At 31.5% G+C, this 14,684-nt stretch overlaps 2 protein-coding genes across 3 annotated transcripts; one reads left to right on the forward strand and one right to left on the reverse strand.

Annotated features, from left to right (window-relative positions):
- The first annotated feature begins 2,022 nt into the window (after window positions 1-2,022).
- LOC115699178 (ribulose-1,5 bisphosphate carboxylase/oxygenase large subunit N-methyltransferase, chloroplastic) lies at window positions 2,023-6,163 on the forward strand. 2 transcript variants are annotated; one of them, XR_009683913.1, is made up of 13 exons: window positions 2,023-2,642; window positions 2,731-2,806; window positions 2,975-3,180; window positions 3,298-3,384; window positions 3,483-3,575; window positions 3,886-4,040; window positions 4,277-4,361; window positions 4,455-4,541; window positions 4,620-4,739; window positions 4,998-5,099; window positions 5,177-5,346; window positions 5,553-5,633; window positions 5,783-6,163. XR_009683913.1 is itself a non-coding variant. In XM_061102090.1 (11 exons), the coding sequence occupies exons 1-11, from the start codon at window positions 2,256-2,258 to the stop codon at window positions 5,342-5,344; spliced, it is 1,566 nt and encodes a 521-aa protein (XP_060958073.1). In that variant the 5' UTR covers window positions 2,023-2,255; the 3' UTR covers window positions 5,345-6,163. The 2 variants fall into 2 exon arrangements, 1 of the variants encoding a protein (XP_060958073.1); XM_061102090.1 differs by having other exon boundaries at window positions 5,177-6,163.
- An 85-nt stretch (window positions 6,164-6,248) lies between these two features.
- On the reverse strand, window positions 6,249-8,435 carry LOC115699179 (kelch repeat-containing protein At3g27220). Its single transcript, XM_030626447.2, has 7 exons — window positions 8,129-8,435; window positions 7,887-8,042; window positions 7,526-7,758; window positions 7,266-7,436; window positions 7,081-7,186; window positions 6,795-7,001; window positions 6,249-6,657 (listed from the first exon to the last, which is right to left on the reverse strand). The coding sequence occupies exons 1-7, from the start codon at window positions 8,342-8,344 to the stop codon at window positions 6,493-6,495; spliced, it is 1,254 nt and encodes a 417-aa protein (XP_030482307.2). The 5' UTR covers window positions 8,345-8,435; the 3' UTR covers window positions 6,249-6,492.
- Window positions 8,436-14,684: the final 6,249 nt, after the last annotated feature.

Genomic DNA, 14,684 nt, shown 5'->3' on the forward strand with positions numbered 1-14,684 from the left:
TCACTTATGGCGGTCTTCCCCTTAGGACATCTTTCCTATTGTTTGGCACTCTCATTCCGACTCAGACAAATGTTCGGCACCCCCCTCCGCAGGACTGGATCAAATTTATAAACCAGGATGTTAGAGTAGAGTTGAAGTTTATGTGTATTGTTGTTGTTGCTAGAGATCACCAGGGGATGTTTTGTTGGGCTGCCACTGCCAGACTTGATTTTTCAGATCCTCTTTGTGGTGAGGCTGCTGCCTGTTGCTTGGCTTTAGAGATGGTGGCAAAGAAGAGTTGTAATTTTGTTATTGTTGAGAGTGACTCTCGGGTGGTGATTAACTCTCTTTTGGGAGTGGATACTAAGCGGGATATCGAGAATTACACTCGGCAATGTTTAAACATTTCTTCTTTATTTGCGGGTTGTAACTTCTCTAATGTAGCTTGTTCTTGTAATGTGCGTGCCCATAATGTAGTGAAGTGGCCTTTTACACACAATCGTTATGGCTGTCATGCTAATGAAATTCCTTTGAACCTAATTTGTATTGACCTTACGGTCTAACTATTTCGTTTGTTTAATATGACGTTTTTTCTTCCGCTTAATAAGTGATAAAAGTATTGAATAACTTTTTAATGTGTTAAATATATAGATCATTAATTTAAAGTACCCATGATAACTTTATCATTGTAGATGGTTGTCAAGATGCTAATAATATTCCTTTAAACTTAATTTGTAATAATGACCTTACGATTTAACTACTTCGTTTGTTTAATATAACGTTTTTTCTTCAACTAAATAAGTGATAAAATATTGAATAACTTTTTATTGTGTTAAATATATTGATAAGTTAATTTAAAATACACATGATAACTTTATTATTATAGACAGTAACAGGGATGATGTTGTAAGCATAACGAACACCCTCGTGAAAAAAAATATTCCGACATGTGTTTTCAGGCGTAAAAGTTAATTAAGAGATTGTAACAGGAAGTTGAGGGTAGCATTCCTCATCTTAATATATATAAATTGACACATAATTTTTCTTTTGTTCTAGTTAAAAATTAAAAATAAAAGAATAATTTATAATGTAAATAATTAAATATTTAAGTTTAACTCTCGGTTATGAATAAATATGTAAGTTTAATTTTTAAATGTAAAAATACTTAAGTTATATTTTTGAAATTTATTTGACCGTTATGTGTCAAGTTATTTTTTTATTGATAGATTTAAATTAATTTTTAAATAAAAAATAAAAATTTAATTACAAGGACCAATCAAAATCTTCCATGTGAACATTGAGTTGACACGACCAATTACCTACCCAATTCCAAAAAATATAACATAAATATTAGTGTCAAAAATTAAAATTAAATATTTATTTATTTATTTATATCACAAATTACTCCGAAATAAAAATAAATAAATATTAAGTTTTCAAAAAATCAAGTTCACTCCAGCTGCCGGGAACACAACCTGGTGAAGCAGTTCAGTCCAAATTGTTAACTAGGGATCAATTATGCCGTTTGAACATCTCTATTTCTAATAAGAACTGTGTGGTTTGTGACATAGAACCCGAGAGCCACAACCATATATTTTTCAGATGTATATTGTCTTAAAAGGTGTTGTCCCACATATTTCTCTGGCTGGGCTTTGAAGGGTGGTCTAAGAGTTTTGATAGTTGGACGGTTTGGTTGGGCATCACAAGATTGGGTTTGAAGGATAAAATAAGAGTTCTAACTCTTGCAACAGCTCTTTATCACTTGTGGAGCAACCGAAATACTTGCTTATTTTCTCATTATTCTAACTCTATTAATTGTATAGTGAACAAAATTAAAAGTGATGTAAAATATAGACTCTTGTTGATTAAAGATAGAAAAGGCTCTAGGGAGAAGAAGAAATTAGTTCATAATTTGATGTATAATTAGTTATCTTTGAGTTTTTGTTGCTTCTCTAAGAGAAGTATAGTTGCTTGTATTTGTTGAGTAGATTAATGAAGTTTACTTCTTCTTGATAAAAAAATAAAAAAATAAAAAAAGGAGAATAAGATTTTTGTTTCCCTCCAATCAGGCACAAGTAATGAAGTAATACTAAAAAACACACAATTTTATGTGTCTTATCCAAACACACCCACCATATCAATTTCAATCAAAATCACTCTAAAAAATCATCAAAATTCCCTAACTACAACAACACCACCACCCACCAAACACTGCTTCACCTTACTCTCTTCTCTTCTTCAAAACTTTAACCCCAAAAAACCCTAAAAACCTAAACATGGAACTTGGTTCTTTATACGACAGATGCATTTGCTCTCCGATTCGCTCTTCCTCTCCCATTCGACCTCTCTTGGTTCATTCCACCGTATCAATTTCACTTCGGAAGTATCCTACTCTTCCCGCTACTACTTCTTCTTCTCCGTCATTTTTTCGCCGGAGAAATCTCTGTTTTGCGTCTAATTCGGATACGTTGGTCGCCGGGTCGCGGAAGGAGGAGGACGGGAAGTATCGTGATGTTGCCAGCAAGAAAGAGGATGAGGAGGATTTGAAGTCTTGGATGCACAAGAATGGCCTTCCTCCTTGTAAGGTTGTGCTTAAAGATAGGCCTTCCCTTAATGAGAAGCATAAACCTATTCACTACGTTGCTGCTAGTGAAGATCTTCAGGTGAGTTTTTAATCTATTTGGTATTTGTTTTGTATTAATTTCGAATTTATTAGTTATTTGATGAAATTTGTTGACTTCATATCTGCAGGTTGGGGATATAGCATTTTCTGTGCCCAATTCCCTAGTCGTAACGCTTGAGAGAGTATTGGGGAACGAGACAATTGGTAAGGTGCATTCGTTTTGTGTTACTTTATCCTAAATTTTGTCTCTTTATTGAGATCGTGACTTTCTTTGTCTGGCTTTATGGATTTGCTAAGTATGGTCTGAAATGAAAACATATACATTAACGAAATGGAGACATTCTTGTATTAAATTATTGGTTCATGTTGCAGCGGAATTGTTAACTACGAATAAATTGTCGGAGCTGGCATGCTTGGCTTTGTATTTGATGTATGAAAAGAAGCAAGGAAAAAAGTCTTTTTGGTTCCCTTATATAAGAGAGCTTGATCGTCAGCGAGGGAGGGGACAGTTGGCTGTGGAATCTCCTCTTTTGTGGTCAAAAGATGAACTTGATTACTTGACAGGCAGTCCCACTAAGGTAGTTTCTGCTTCTTTGTAAAATAAATGCTGCTACCACTTTCTACCTGTATGTAAATTGAATGGAGGCCTTGCTGTTTTAGATTTTTAGGCCTTCTTTGACTTAATGTTGAATCAGGCTGAAGTTCTTGCAAGGGCTGAAGGAATTAAAAGAGAATATGACGAGCTTGACACTGTGTGGTTTATGGCTGGGTCTCTTTTTCAGGTTATTTACATATACTGTAATTAGTAATTTGTTATACACACGTTTATTTAGTTTGCTAATGTTTTGACATACTGGGGTTTTGTTTATTGCCTTTTCAGCAATACCCATATGATATTCCTACTGAAGCCTTCTCTTTTGAAATTTTCAAACAAGCTTTTGTTGCCGTGCAGTCATGTGTTGTGCATTTGCAGGTAATTTTTATTTATTTATTTTTGGGGTAGGGGGAGGGGGGCAGTTATGTGGTGTTTCTTCTAATTTTAATTCAGGTCTTTCAATTAAGTATGTTAGTCGATACTAGCTAAACCAATTAAAAGTGTTAGCGTTTATCCCCGGCACCAACTTGGTATACTGGTTTAGTAGTATGATGATTGGCATGTTAAGAACCTTGTGATTTCATTTTCTACTGCCCCCCCAACCTTGACGTGATATTTCCATCCTCGTTAGAAAGTCTGTTTCATTATGGCTTTTTGACATTTTTAATGTTTCTTTTTTCTCACTCAGAAAGTCAGCTTGGCTCGTAGGTTTGCTTTGGTCCCTCTTGGACCCCCATTATTAGCTTACAGCAGCAATTGCAAAGCAATGTTAACAGCTGTTGATGGTGCAGTTCAACTGGTGGTTGATCGTCCATATAAGGCTGGAGAATCTATTGCTGTTTGGTATGACATTTTTCTTTATATATATTATATGTTATCATGTAGCTGACAAACAGATTACAAGTTAGCCATTTATTATTCTTGATAGTGCAATTTGTTACTTTCTTATTGCTATCCATTTACCACTTGAAGCATGCTGAATGGTTTGTGTGTGAGGGTTATCTGCTCTTATTCCAGTAAATATATTTAAAACAAAAATAGCACATGTTAGCTTATGTGAAATTTGTATTTTAATGCAGGTGTGGGCCACAGCCTAACTCAAAATTGCTTATAAACTATGGATTTGTTGATGAAGATAATCCTTATGACCGGTTGGTGATTGAGGTATAATAAGCAAGTCTGTGTACTGTACACGATTCCCTATTTAGGTGTAAGTCTTATTCGTACTGATTGTTTTTCATGTTGCATATTTTCTAGGCGGCTTTGAATACGGAGGATCCTCAGTATCAAGATAAAAGAATGGTTGCTCAGAGGAATGGAAAATTATCTGTGCAAGTTTTTCATGTATGCACATTTAATTTGTTTTCCAGATAAATAGCTGTTAGGTTTCTTTTACTTCGCTTTAATATACCCTTTTTTCAGGTATATGCTGGTAAGGAAAGGGAAGCTATACTGGATTTGCTTCCATATATTCGATTGGGCTATTTATCAGAACCTTCAGAGATGCAATCTGTTATCTCTTCTCAGGGTCCAGTTTGTCCAGTAAGTAAAAATTACTTTCACTTTCAATTAATGATTTTTGAGTTTTCATGTTACTTTGAAAGATAAGTAATGCATAAAGATTATGGGAATTTGATACATACAAACAGCACTCTCTAGTAATGCTTGCACATGAATGAACTTGCAATTTTGGATGTTTTGGCGAAACAAACCATACCTTGGCTATTACATGACTTATAGTTAAAGTGGTATCTTATGGTTTTCTTTTGTTTTCTTGATTCCTTTATGAAATCAATATAGACAAGCCCTTGTATGGAACGAGCTGTGTTGGACCAGCTTGCTGATTATTTTAGGACTCGCCTGGATGGCTATCCATCAACTTTGAAAGAAGACGAGACTTTGGTAATTATTGTCCGTCAAACTAGAAACATTAGATTCTATATTATAAATTATTGTATTACTAATATTGATTGTTACAGTTAGCAGATGGTAATTTGAATCCTAGAAAGCAAGTTGCTACACGTCTTATCATATCGGAAAAGAAAATGCTTCATGCATGCCTGCAAGCAACCATTGACTATATAAACCAGTTACCAGACCATTCCGTATCTCCCTGCCCAGCTCCTTATGCCCCTTTATTAAAATAAAGGTAATGTATCGGACTTGCCTTTAGTAACAATGCACGAGTATCATAGACATGCAAATGTTTTTTTTTTCTCTTGTTTCTGTTCATTTTGGTTCAGGGTTCTCTTTGCAGAGATCACATTTTCTTTCAAAAGCTTGGAAGTTCTTAAGCACTTGAGCCAGTTGATACAGGTTACAGGGTTAACGGGATTTGTTTCTTAAAAATTTCAGGAGCTGTGAAGTAAAGCTATAAATAACTTGTATCTGTTTATAGGACAACGGATTGACTGGGCATGGATTATGAATAACAAGGTTCACATTTACAAAATAGTTGTGTCTACATTTTGAATTTACAGTATAATTATGAATTGTGTTTTTATACGTTCACAGATTCTCATTATTGTTTTCCAACAAAGTGTTTTTGGCAGATCCTAAACATGCACAATCTTATTATTTTGCAGGTAGAGACACAAAAAAATCTAGCAGCCAGTTGGATTATCAAGAACTTGAGAGAAATCAGCCATTACGTGATCATGGGTGCTTGTGTGGATAACAAATCGATCACACATTCCACCCTTAACTCCATTCTCCAAGCCCCATTGATTTGACTGGCATTCTGTGAGTCCTCCAATCTCACCATTTACGTATCAAGGATATTTAATAGTTCTGTTCACTATAAAAATCTTGTTCTATTTTTGTAAATGTAAAACAAAATAATTAGTGCTAATTCAATTGTATTCATTTACTTCTGTGTACATCTTTGGTTTTCCCTTTGGATTTGGCCATGCTCTTTTTCTTTTGAGTATTGCCAGTAAAGAATTTGATTTTGATTTGCAGCCTCATTTACATGATCTTAATAAAAACCCGAAATTTGTTTATAGCTTAATGATTACTTCAAATGTGTACTGATAAGATATTATAATATTATTGAATATCAAAAATGAATTGGAGATTGTGGGGTTATACTACTGTGAATTATAATAACAAAATACAGAGACCAAAGTTATAATTGGCTAAAGTTCTATGTATAATTTGACAAAGAACATAGCATTATCTACTCGAGAACAACTTTGTACAATAAGCTATAGTTTGTATTGAAGGAAAATCTTTTGTATTGTAACGAACAACTGATTCTCATCTTATACCAAAAGAAGAAAAAGAAGAAATAAGCTCACAAACTCAACTTGGTTCTCCACATATCTCCAATGACCTTCCTTGGTTGTGGATTGTCTGGGCCTCTATCACGCTGTCCAGATGTAAAATACAAGTAACCATTCCAAAAACCAGCTAATGTAGTCTTCGCTCGATATGGAAGCTTTCCAATCACTGACCATGTCTGTTTAGTTTAAGGAAAAAAAACAAGTATATCTTTCTATGAGCAACATTTGAAAAAATATTTATATAAATATATATATATGTATATATATATATATATATAAATAAGTAGATCAAGTGAAGTAATATGATACATACCAGTGAGTCTAGATGAAATTGGAAGACCTCTCCAACAAGGATCATTCTCTTGGTGAGTGGGTGTTTCTCTGTTGTGCCTCCAGTGATTATGATTGAATTGTTGACTATTACCCAAGCACATTCTATATGAGAATTAGGCTTTGGCATAGGTGGTAGAGTTTTCCACTTCATTTCAGCATCTAGCATGTATACATCATCATAAACCACCTGGGAAAAAGATGCAACTTTTTTTTAATGATAAGCCATTGTAGAAAAGCCAATGAATATTATGTCTTTGTAAGTATACCTCGTGCCTGCGTGAGCATTTGAAAATTGGTGACCCTGGTTTGGCCATGAAATCACCTTCCTGGCCACCGATAACAAAAAGCCGATCGTTGAATACAACACAAGCCCTGTTAGCAATATTGAATCTTAGAGAAACTCTTGTCATGATAATGATGATGGAGATAATTCAAGGATGAGATCAAACACCTATGAGGTCCGCCACGGGGAATAGGAACTTCATTTCGCCATTGTTTCTCCAATACTTTTCCATCTTTTACAGCAATACTCCAGTGATCCAATCCTGGTGTGTGTCGATTCTCTTTACTCCCTCCCATTACATGAAGTCTCCCTCTCCATATCTGAGTTGCTGGAGCATACCTGCAACTTTGAAAATCTTTTAACAAAACAAATAACTCATATCATATCATATGTAGCAAAGCAATGGGAATGTGATTAGGAAACATTACCTAGGGAAAGGTAGAGGAATGATAGTACTCCATTTCTTGGTCTCAGTATCCAAAACAAAAGAACGAGCTATGGGGGCTCTACACTGTGGACCATACTGTCCAGAAACAACATATATGTATCTATTACCATCAGTGACCACTCCCAAATGTGAATGAGCCATTTCTTTAGGCATATCAAACCTCTCTGTCCACTTGTTATCAGTGAAATTGAACACATCCACATGAGAATGTACCTTAAAAAAAACATCAAAAACCAGAATAGTAGTAGTGGTGTCATGTCATTGTCATTGTCAATGTTCAAATTTTGATTTGCTAACACATTGTGAAATTGGAATTTAATAAAACAAGAAGAGAATTTTACATGATCAAGTGAGGCATATCCTGCAAAAACGTATAGAAGATTGTTGATCTGTACTGAAGCTCCATCAAGACGAGGCACTGGGGCTTCAGGCATTGTCTCCCATGGTAAATCAGGTGCATCCAAATCAGCAAAGGTTGCTGATATAACACTTTCTTTCTATATATAAAAACAAAACAAAACAAGGGTTCAAATCCAATCCATTATTACTCATAAAAACACACAAACACAAATTGGGGGCATACCTTTGATCGAAGATGGCTTAGTTTTGTAGCATTGGTGTGGATAATCCCTTTTTTCTGAAGTGCCCAATACGTGGTAGTGGTTTTAATAATTGAAGAAGAAGAAAACCATAAACAATTTGCAATGACAGCAACTGATAGCAGAGTTGTTATGGATATGAAAAAGACCAGCTTTTTCGAAGAGGAAGAAATATTATGCTTGTGAAGAAATCTACTCATCTTTCATCTGTGGCAGTCAAATATGTAAAACCCATTTTTATATAAGTTAGTTAAACTAGTGCAAAAGGAATCGTGTTTTTTCTTTATTTTTTTATTATTAATTTTTGCGGCGCCAATGGTTTTATGTTATGAAAAGATTTGATAGTACTGAGCAAAGTGTACGAGATTAAATTATATATTTTATTTTATTTTGTGACATAAATAGTAAGTAAATAATTTTTTTTAATGTAATAAGTTTTTCTTATTATTGTTATTTGCTAGGAATTCTAAATCCGGGGTAGTGTAAGAAACTTGGTATTGTATAATTCAACGCGGCAAGTAAAACGGTGGCTCGACTGGTATATGGACTTTTTTCCTTTTTTTTTTTGTCTTTAAAAAAAAAAAGATTGGTATGTTTTTTTTTTTTTTCCAAGAGTGTTGTCTTTTGTTTTTACAAAATATTAAATTTTGAACAAAAATTTATAATTGTACTGTTACTTGAAATTTTTTACAAAAATATTCTTTTTATAAAACAACCGTAAAACACTAAATAAAACACTAAAAAATAACAGTATCAACCTGGTTCGTTGGTTTCGACCACTCAAAAATTAAATCTCATTTGACCATTAAATCTAGACTAGTCAAAAATAGGGTTAGAGACCTCACTCTCGAGTTTAAGAACCTTAAAAGTATCAAAACGATAACCTGAGAGCTCAGGATCGGGGTGCCCATCGCCCAGGTTGACAATGGCTTGGTGCATTGGGTTCTGCTAATCCGATTCCGATTCCATTTTGACCGTCTGTTTAATTTTTCACAATAACCAAGATCCATGGAGTCAGAGAAGTCAAATTCACAACTTTTCATTTCTCATTTTCAATATGGTAAACTCACTCAAAAATAAAGAGTTTCGAGTATCTCATTTCTGTAAAACAACAACATTTTCGATAAGTGGTGACCAGCTTTGCCAGAACATAGAAACAAACTAAGTGATGCCAAAATATCACTTAGGTATCTTAAAGTACATCCATTGGAAGTTTTTAAAGTACATGCCTTCATGGTACAAACAACTGAAATTTAGTGAGTTAGATTCAAGTTATTGAAGTTTGAACATTCCATCCCGGAGCTCCCGAAGTCAACCTAGGCACAGGGCTAGGGACCCATCCCAGGTCGACTTGCTATGTCTCGGGACTACGCAACTTCGAGATGTCATCTTTCTTGTCACGCATCAAATAATGTATTCCATGTCATCAGGGATACTTTTGGTGTAAACCAAACAATTATTCTGTAGCTACATAACACAACTCTGTAACTGCAGAATAAACTAAAAAAATAAATAGTGTAGAAAAATAAAAACACATAAGGCTTTTATACATGGTATAAATAATCCTTGCAGATTGTTAGTAGTCCAAGGGCCATACCTAGAGATAAGATTCATTAGATAGATAGGTCTCAAAAATATGAAGTAATTGACTTATACATAAATAGATTCACTCTTATTGTATGCCGCAAGCTTGATGTATTCCACCTTCAAGTGCTCAAACTCCCTTCGCTCTCCTTGAAAACTGCTTTCTTCCTCCCGTGGCAAGACTTGAAAAGCTATTTCCTGAAATCTTGTAGAACCTTCTCCCAAAAGTAGCACTATTCTTCTTCTTCTTTTGTAGACTTGATTACAGACTCAAGATAATACAAAATAAATAAACATAGAGGAAGAGACGAACACCCTTCTCCTACACACAACAAAGACACTCTTTTCTCCCAAAATACGAATAAAATTCAAAGAGATGAAAGAGATACAAAATTTAGCTGCTATAATATGTATTTATAATTAATATACACCTTATAAACAGCTCATACACGGCCTAAATAAGACCACAGTTCATAAGAAACTTTCCTAAAAAAGATATTCAATCAGCTCGGCCTGGAATTTTTACTTCTGTACCTACATGATCGTGAACAGTAAGTGCGACTTTCCTTTTATAAAAAAAAGTCTTAATTCGACTTCTTCACTCAAGATTTGATCAAATCATTTAAGAAATGAATATTAGATCAGAATAAAATGAGAAACACCACTCGAAAGATAAACAATAAGAAATTGATTTTTTTAGGGGTGTTCATTGGATCACATCCAATGTTTTTAGGCCTATCCAGATCCAATCCAATTATATATTGGATGTTAGATTTTACCATCCGATCCGATCCAATTGATTTCAGTCATCCAATCGATCCAACATCCAATGGATGTTGGATTGGATCGGTTCTATCCGTTGCATGTATTTTATATATATTTATTAGTTTAATTTGGATTTATTCAATATTTTAGACTAATATTTTTTGGATCGGATCGGATCCATCCAATATTTTAGGTTCAATATGTATTGGATTAGACTGGATCCATCCAATCTAAGAAAAAAAAGGGTAAAATTTTAATGTTAATTTTTATGTATACATATATATATTTTACGTATAACATTATAAAATCTAATTACTCATCAAAACTAAATGAAAATACTAATTAGTTTAATTAGATGTTGGATGTATTGAATTTTTAGACACTCCATCCAACATCTGATCTGATCCAATTGGATATTCAAAAATAACATCCAATCCGATCCGATCACAATTGGATATCCAATGTTTGGCGGTCGGTTGTCATTAGATTTAGATCGATTTATGCACACCCCTAGATTTTTCCATTAAAATTTACAAATTGTATCAAACTTTCTTATTTTAGAAAAGCTTAACCCTTAATTCACTTTTAATGAAATAAATAATTAAAAAATATAAAAAGAATAAATATTCTTATATACACAATATACAATCAATTTGTGAATTAAATATACCAAAATAAAATTAATATATATAAGTACTATTAAATACTAACCAATGTACTTTAATTTAATTAAAGAACTTCAGCAAAATTAAAATCATGTGGCACTAGCATTATATATATTGATCAGAAAAAGATACTCATTCACACATTTCTCTCTATTATTTAATTATATTTTACAAGCTTAATTGTAATATCATCAAACACAAACCTTTTTTTTTTCCTGTTTCAAAATCTTCTTTTTAATATGAAAATATCAAACAAAATAAAAGAAGAACAATTTCATTTTATAAAAATTGTACAATCCAACTTTTATGATATTTTTTTCCACTTAATAAAACAGTGTTACATTATCTCATGTTTCCACTTAATTCCATGTGTAGAATATTCCAATCTTTCTCAATTTTCTTTTATATACCTATTTATTTATTTATTTATTTTCATAATGGGCAAAGATAATACTAAAAATATTTTACAACTATACAAAGTATTAATACAGATAAAAATTTATACAAAAAATTAACATCATACTATTACTACATATATTACATTTATTTGTAAGGCTGAGTGATGTACTTACATTTAATTTAGTCATTTAATAATAAAAGGTATCCAAACATAAATAAATAATCTAAATAACAAGTAAAACTAGAGATTGTTAAATAATAAATACTATATGTGTTTTTGAGAAGACTATGCTTTAACAAAAGTAGATAAATTTCAATGAAAAGGTTCTTCACTTTTTTTTTTTGTTTGTATATATGCTTTTTAGGTCTAGTCATAAATACATAGATGAACTATATGTTCCCCAATTTATTATAGGTTAGGAGAGAAATAATTGAAATTCTTTGAAACAATTCCCCCTTTTATTTTCCTTATAATATTATGTATAGGCCGAATATTGTACTATATATTCCTATTATTTTTTTTTTTTTGCAAAGTCTATATATTCCTATTTAGTATATGTATAAATATACTAAGCAAATATGTTCCGTTCAAGTATGCTTAGTTATATGTTTAGTTTTTTTTAAGTTATGTATTTTGATTTTGGAAAGTTGAAATAAAAATATTATATATAATTTAATTAAATAAATAATATTATTTTAATATAATAATATTTATTTTAAAACTCTATAAAAAGAAATATAATAGTATATGTTTTTAGAAAAATAAATATAAATACTCAAAAATTTTAGAATAATTTATCTAAAAAAATAGAATATTAATGATGATATTTTGAATAATAATAATATATTAATTTTTATAATAGAATTCATGATGTGATTGTAATAAGGCAACTAAAAAATTGTGATGAAAATGAGGTAAGATTTGTCTAAAAAAAACAAAGTTGTGATCAAAACAAAAATAAAACTAACGATGATAAATAAAAAATGAGGTTTTTATTTTTATTTTTACATTTTAAAAAAAATATATATATATATTTTTGTATTTTTACAGAATTTTACATAAAAACTCTTATTGCAACTAACGGAGCAACCTAATTCGCAACTAAAAATTGTATAGCAACCCACATAGAAACTATTTTAGAAATCCAAACCGTAAATTTGAAGAAAAGTTAAAAAAATAGTATATGGAATAATTTCTTATAAAAAATTATTAAAATTTGAATACAATTAACCAAAAATTATACATGACAACCTATAATATATTATAACTAAAAATATATACACATAAAATTGGAAAAAAAAAACTAAAACTTATATTCAATTAAGTTTATTGAAAAATTATAAAAACCAAACTTAAATCAAGAACAGTCGTACTTATAGTAATATTTATATATATATTGGTAAAATTAATTAAGAATATTCTTTTAAGTAATTATATATGTCTTAAAATTAACACAAAAATAAAAATAAAAAAATGTTAAATTAAGAATTTTATTATAAACCCATATTTTATTTAGAATAGATATCACTGAATTATAAACAAAATCTTTGGACAATTTTAATTTTTCCACCTTAATATTCTTATTGATGTATTATCTTTGTTTTGATATATTTCTAAGTTTTTTTAAACTTCATAAATTTTAGGCAAAATGTTAGGTATAATATCTAATGCTGCTTATTAACCTAAATATCTAATCTGAATTGGTTCCTTTTATGCCAAAACTCTAAAATTGAACATTTGCCTTTGTAGAACAAGGGAGGATTATCAAACTGGCATCTTACATAATGAGTATGCTATGAAAATTGAAAAGTAAAAATGTAAAGGTTTATGCTAAATGAGTTAGGACACTTGGTCTTGTGCGCTTGAGTACTTTTTTCCTCCTAAATGAGTCTTCATGCTTCTTTACAAGACTGATTTATTCGTGAAATTAACTCTTCTTCAAATCCTCTAAATAATTACAAGTATAGTCATACTTTGTTGAATATACTTAGCTCTGTTCAACATGTTTTGGACTCTTGATCCTTCTTCATTCTTTCTCCAGTAGAGAATTATTTATCGAGAATTTTGGAAAATAATTTAAAGAGAGATTATAAGTTAAAGAAAGGATTGGAGTAAATTAACACAAGATCTTTTACGTGATCTTTTACGTGTTGAAACATTAATGAGGCTTAATTCACGAGTCACTATATTTAAGTTGATCGATAACAATATATGCTGTTTGAGTACACTGAACCCCCTTAAATGTGAAGATGAAGCCTTATTTATAGGCTGTCATGCATTATGGGTCGAGTTGACCCGAACCCGGGAGGTTTTACTTAATGGGACGATTACATTGTTACTTGCAAGTGGGTTTTGGGCTTGCTTAGGGGGCATGATTTAGTTAAAAAAATTCTAACATGGATGAAAGTTCGTGGGGCATGATTTAGTATATGTCAAAGTTTGAGGGGTATATGCTTTGGTAGATATCAAAGTCTGGGGAGCATTATTTAGTGCATAAACAATCACCAAAATAGTAAAATTAAATAAAATTAAATAAAAATCCTTAAATTTAACAATCTCAATAGTTCAGGGGGAATTTTTAACGACCTTAAAAGTTCAAGGGACATGATTTGGTACATGTCAAAGTTTGGGAAAAAAAATCCTAATTAGCCATATAATAATTGGGTGCATCACCACACTTACAAATTTTTATATTGCCTGACCATTTGAGGCTTGCTCGTTGTCACATAGAACGTATTATGGTGTGTATGGGTTCATAGGATCAAATCTCTCAAGTATGTAACTCAAAATTATAATATAAAAAACGCTATCAAATTTTTTTCTTTCTCAAATTTACCTATTTATCTACCTAAACATGTAAATCAATTTGGTAATTTTTGAACCTCCTACCATAAGGTTTAGACTTGATGAGGATAAGAATATAAAATTTAAATTAAATTTGAATAATGACAAATGATTTGTATTTCCAAGTATTTCACTTTTTAAATTAAAATAATGAAAAGTTAATTCTCTTAAACGCATGAGTTTCAAATTCACTCCAAATCTACTTTCTCCCGCTCTACTCTTTCCAACTCAAACTCACATATTAAATACCTCATTAAGTGACGTTTGGTTGGAAGGAATAAA

This window comes from Cannabis sativa, chromosome 8 (assembly GCF_029168945.1).
Source record: "Cannabis sativa cultivar Pink pepper isolate KNU-18-1 chromosome 8, ASM2916894v1, whole genome shotgun sequence".
In the NCBI taxonomy this organism is placed as follows: domain Eukaryota; kingdom Viridiplantae; phylum Streptophyta; class Magnoliopsida; order Rosales; family Cannabaceae; genus Cannabis; species Cannabis sativa.

What these genes read in the sequence shown, in the direction of transcription:
- LOC115699178 (XM_061102090.1), top strand. Translation starts at nt 2,256, where the DNA reads ATGGAACTTGGTTCTTTATACGACAGATGCATTTGCTCTCCGATTCGC. An exon ending in GGAGAATCTATTGCTGTTTG is followed by an intron (nt 4,041 to 4,276) that starts GTATGACATTTT and finishes ATTTTAATGCAG; the next exon opens with GTGTGGGCCACAGCCTAACT. An exon ending in ATGACCGGTTGGTGATTGAG is followed by an intron (nt 4,362 to 4,454) that starts GTATAATAAGCA and finishes CATATTTTCTAG; the next exon opens with GCGGCTTTGAATACGGAGGA.
- LOC115699179 (XM_030626447.2), bottom strand. Translation starts at nt 8,344, where the DNA reads ATGAGTAGATTTCTTCACAAGCATAATATTTCTTCCTCTTCGAAAAAG. An exon ending in ATTCCTCTACCTTTCCCTAG is followed by an intron (nt 7,437 to 7,525) that starts GTAATGTTTCCT and finishes TCAAAGTTGCAG; the next exon opens with GTATGCTCCAGCAACTCAGA. An exon ending in AATGCTCACGCAGGCACGAG is followed by an intron (nt 7,002 to 7,080) that starts GTATACTTACAA and finishes TCTTTTTCCCAG; the next exon opens with GTGGTTTATGATGATGTATA.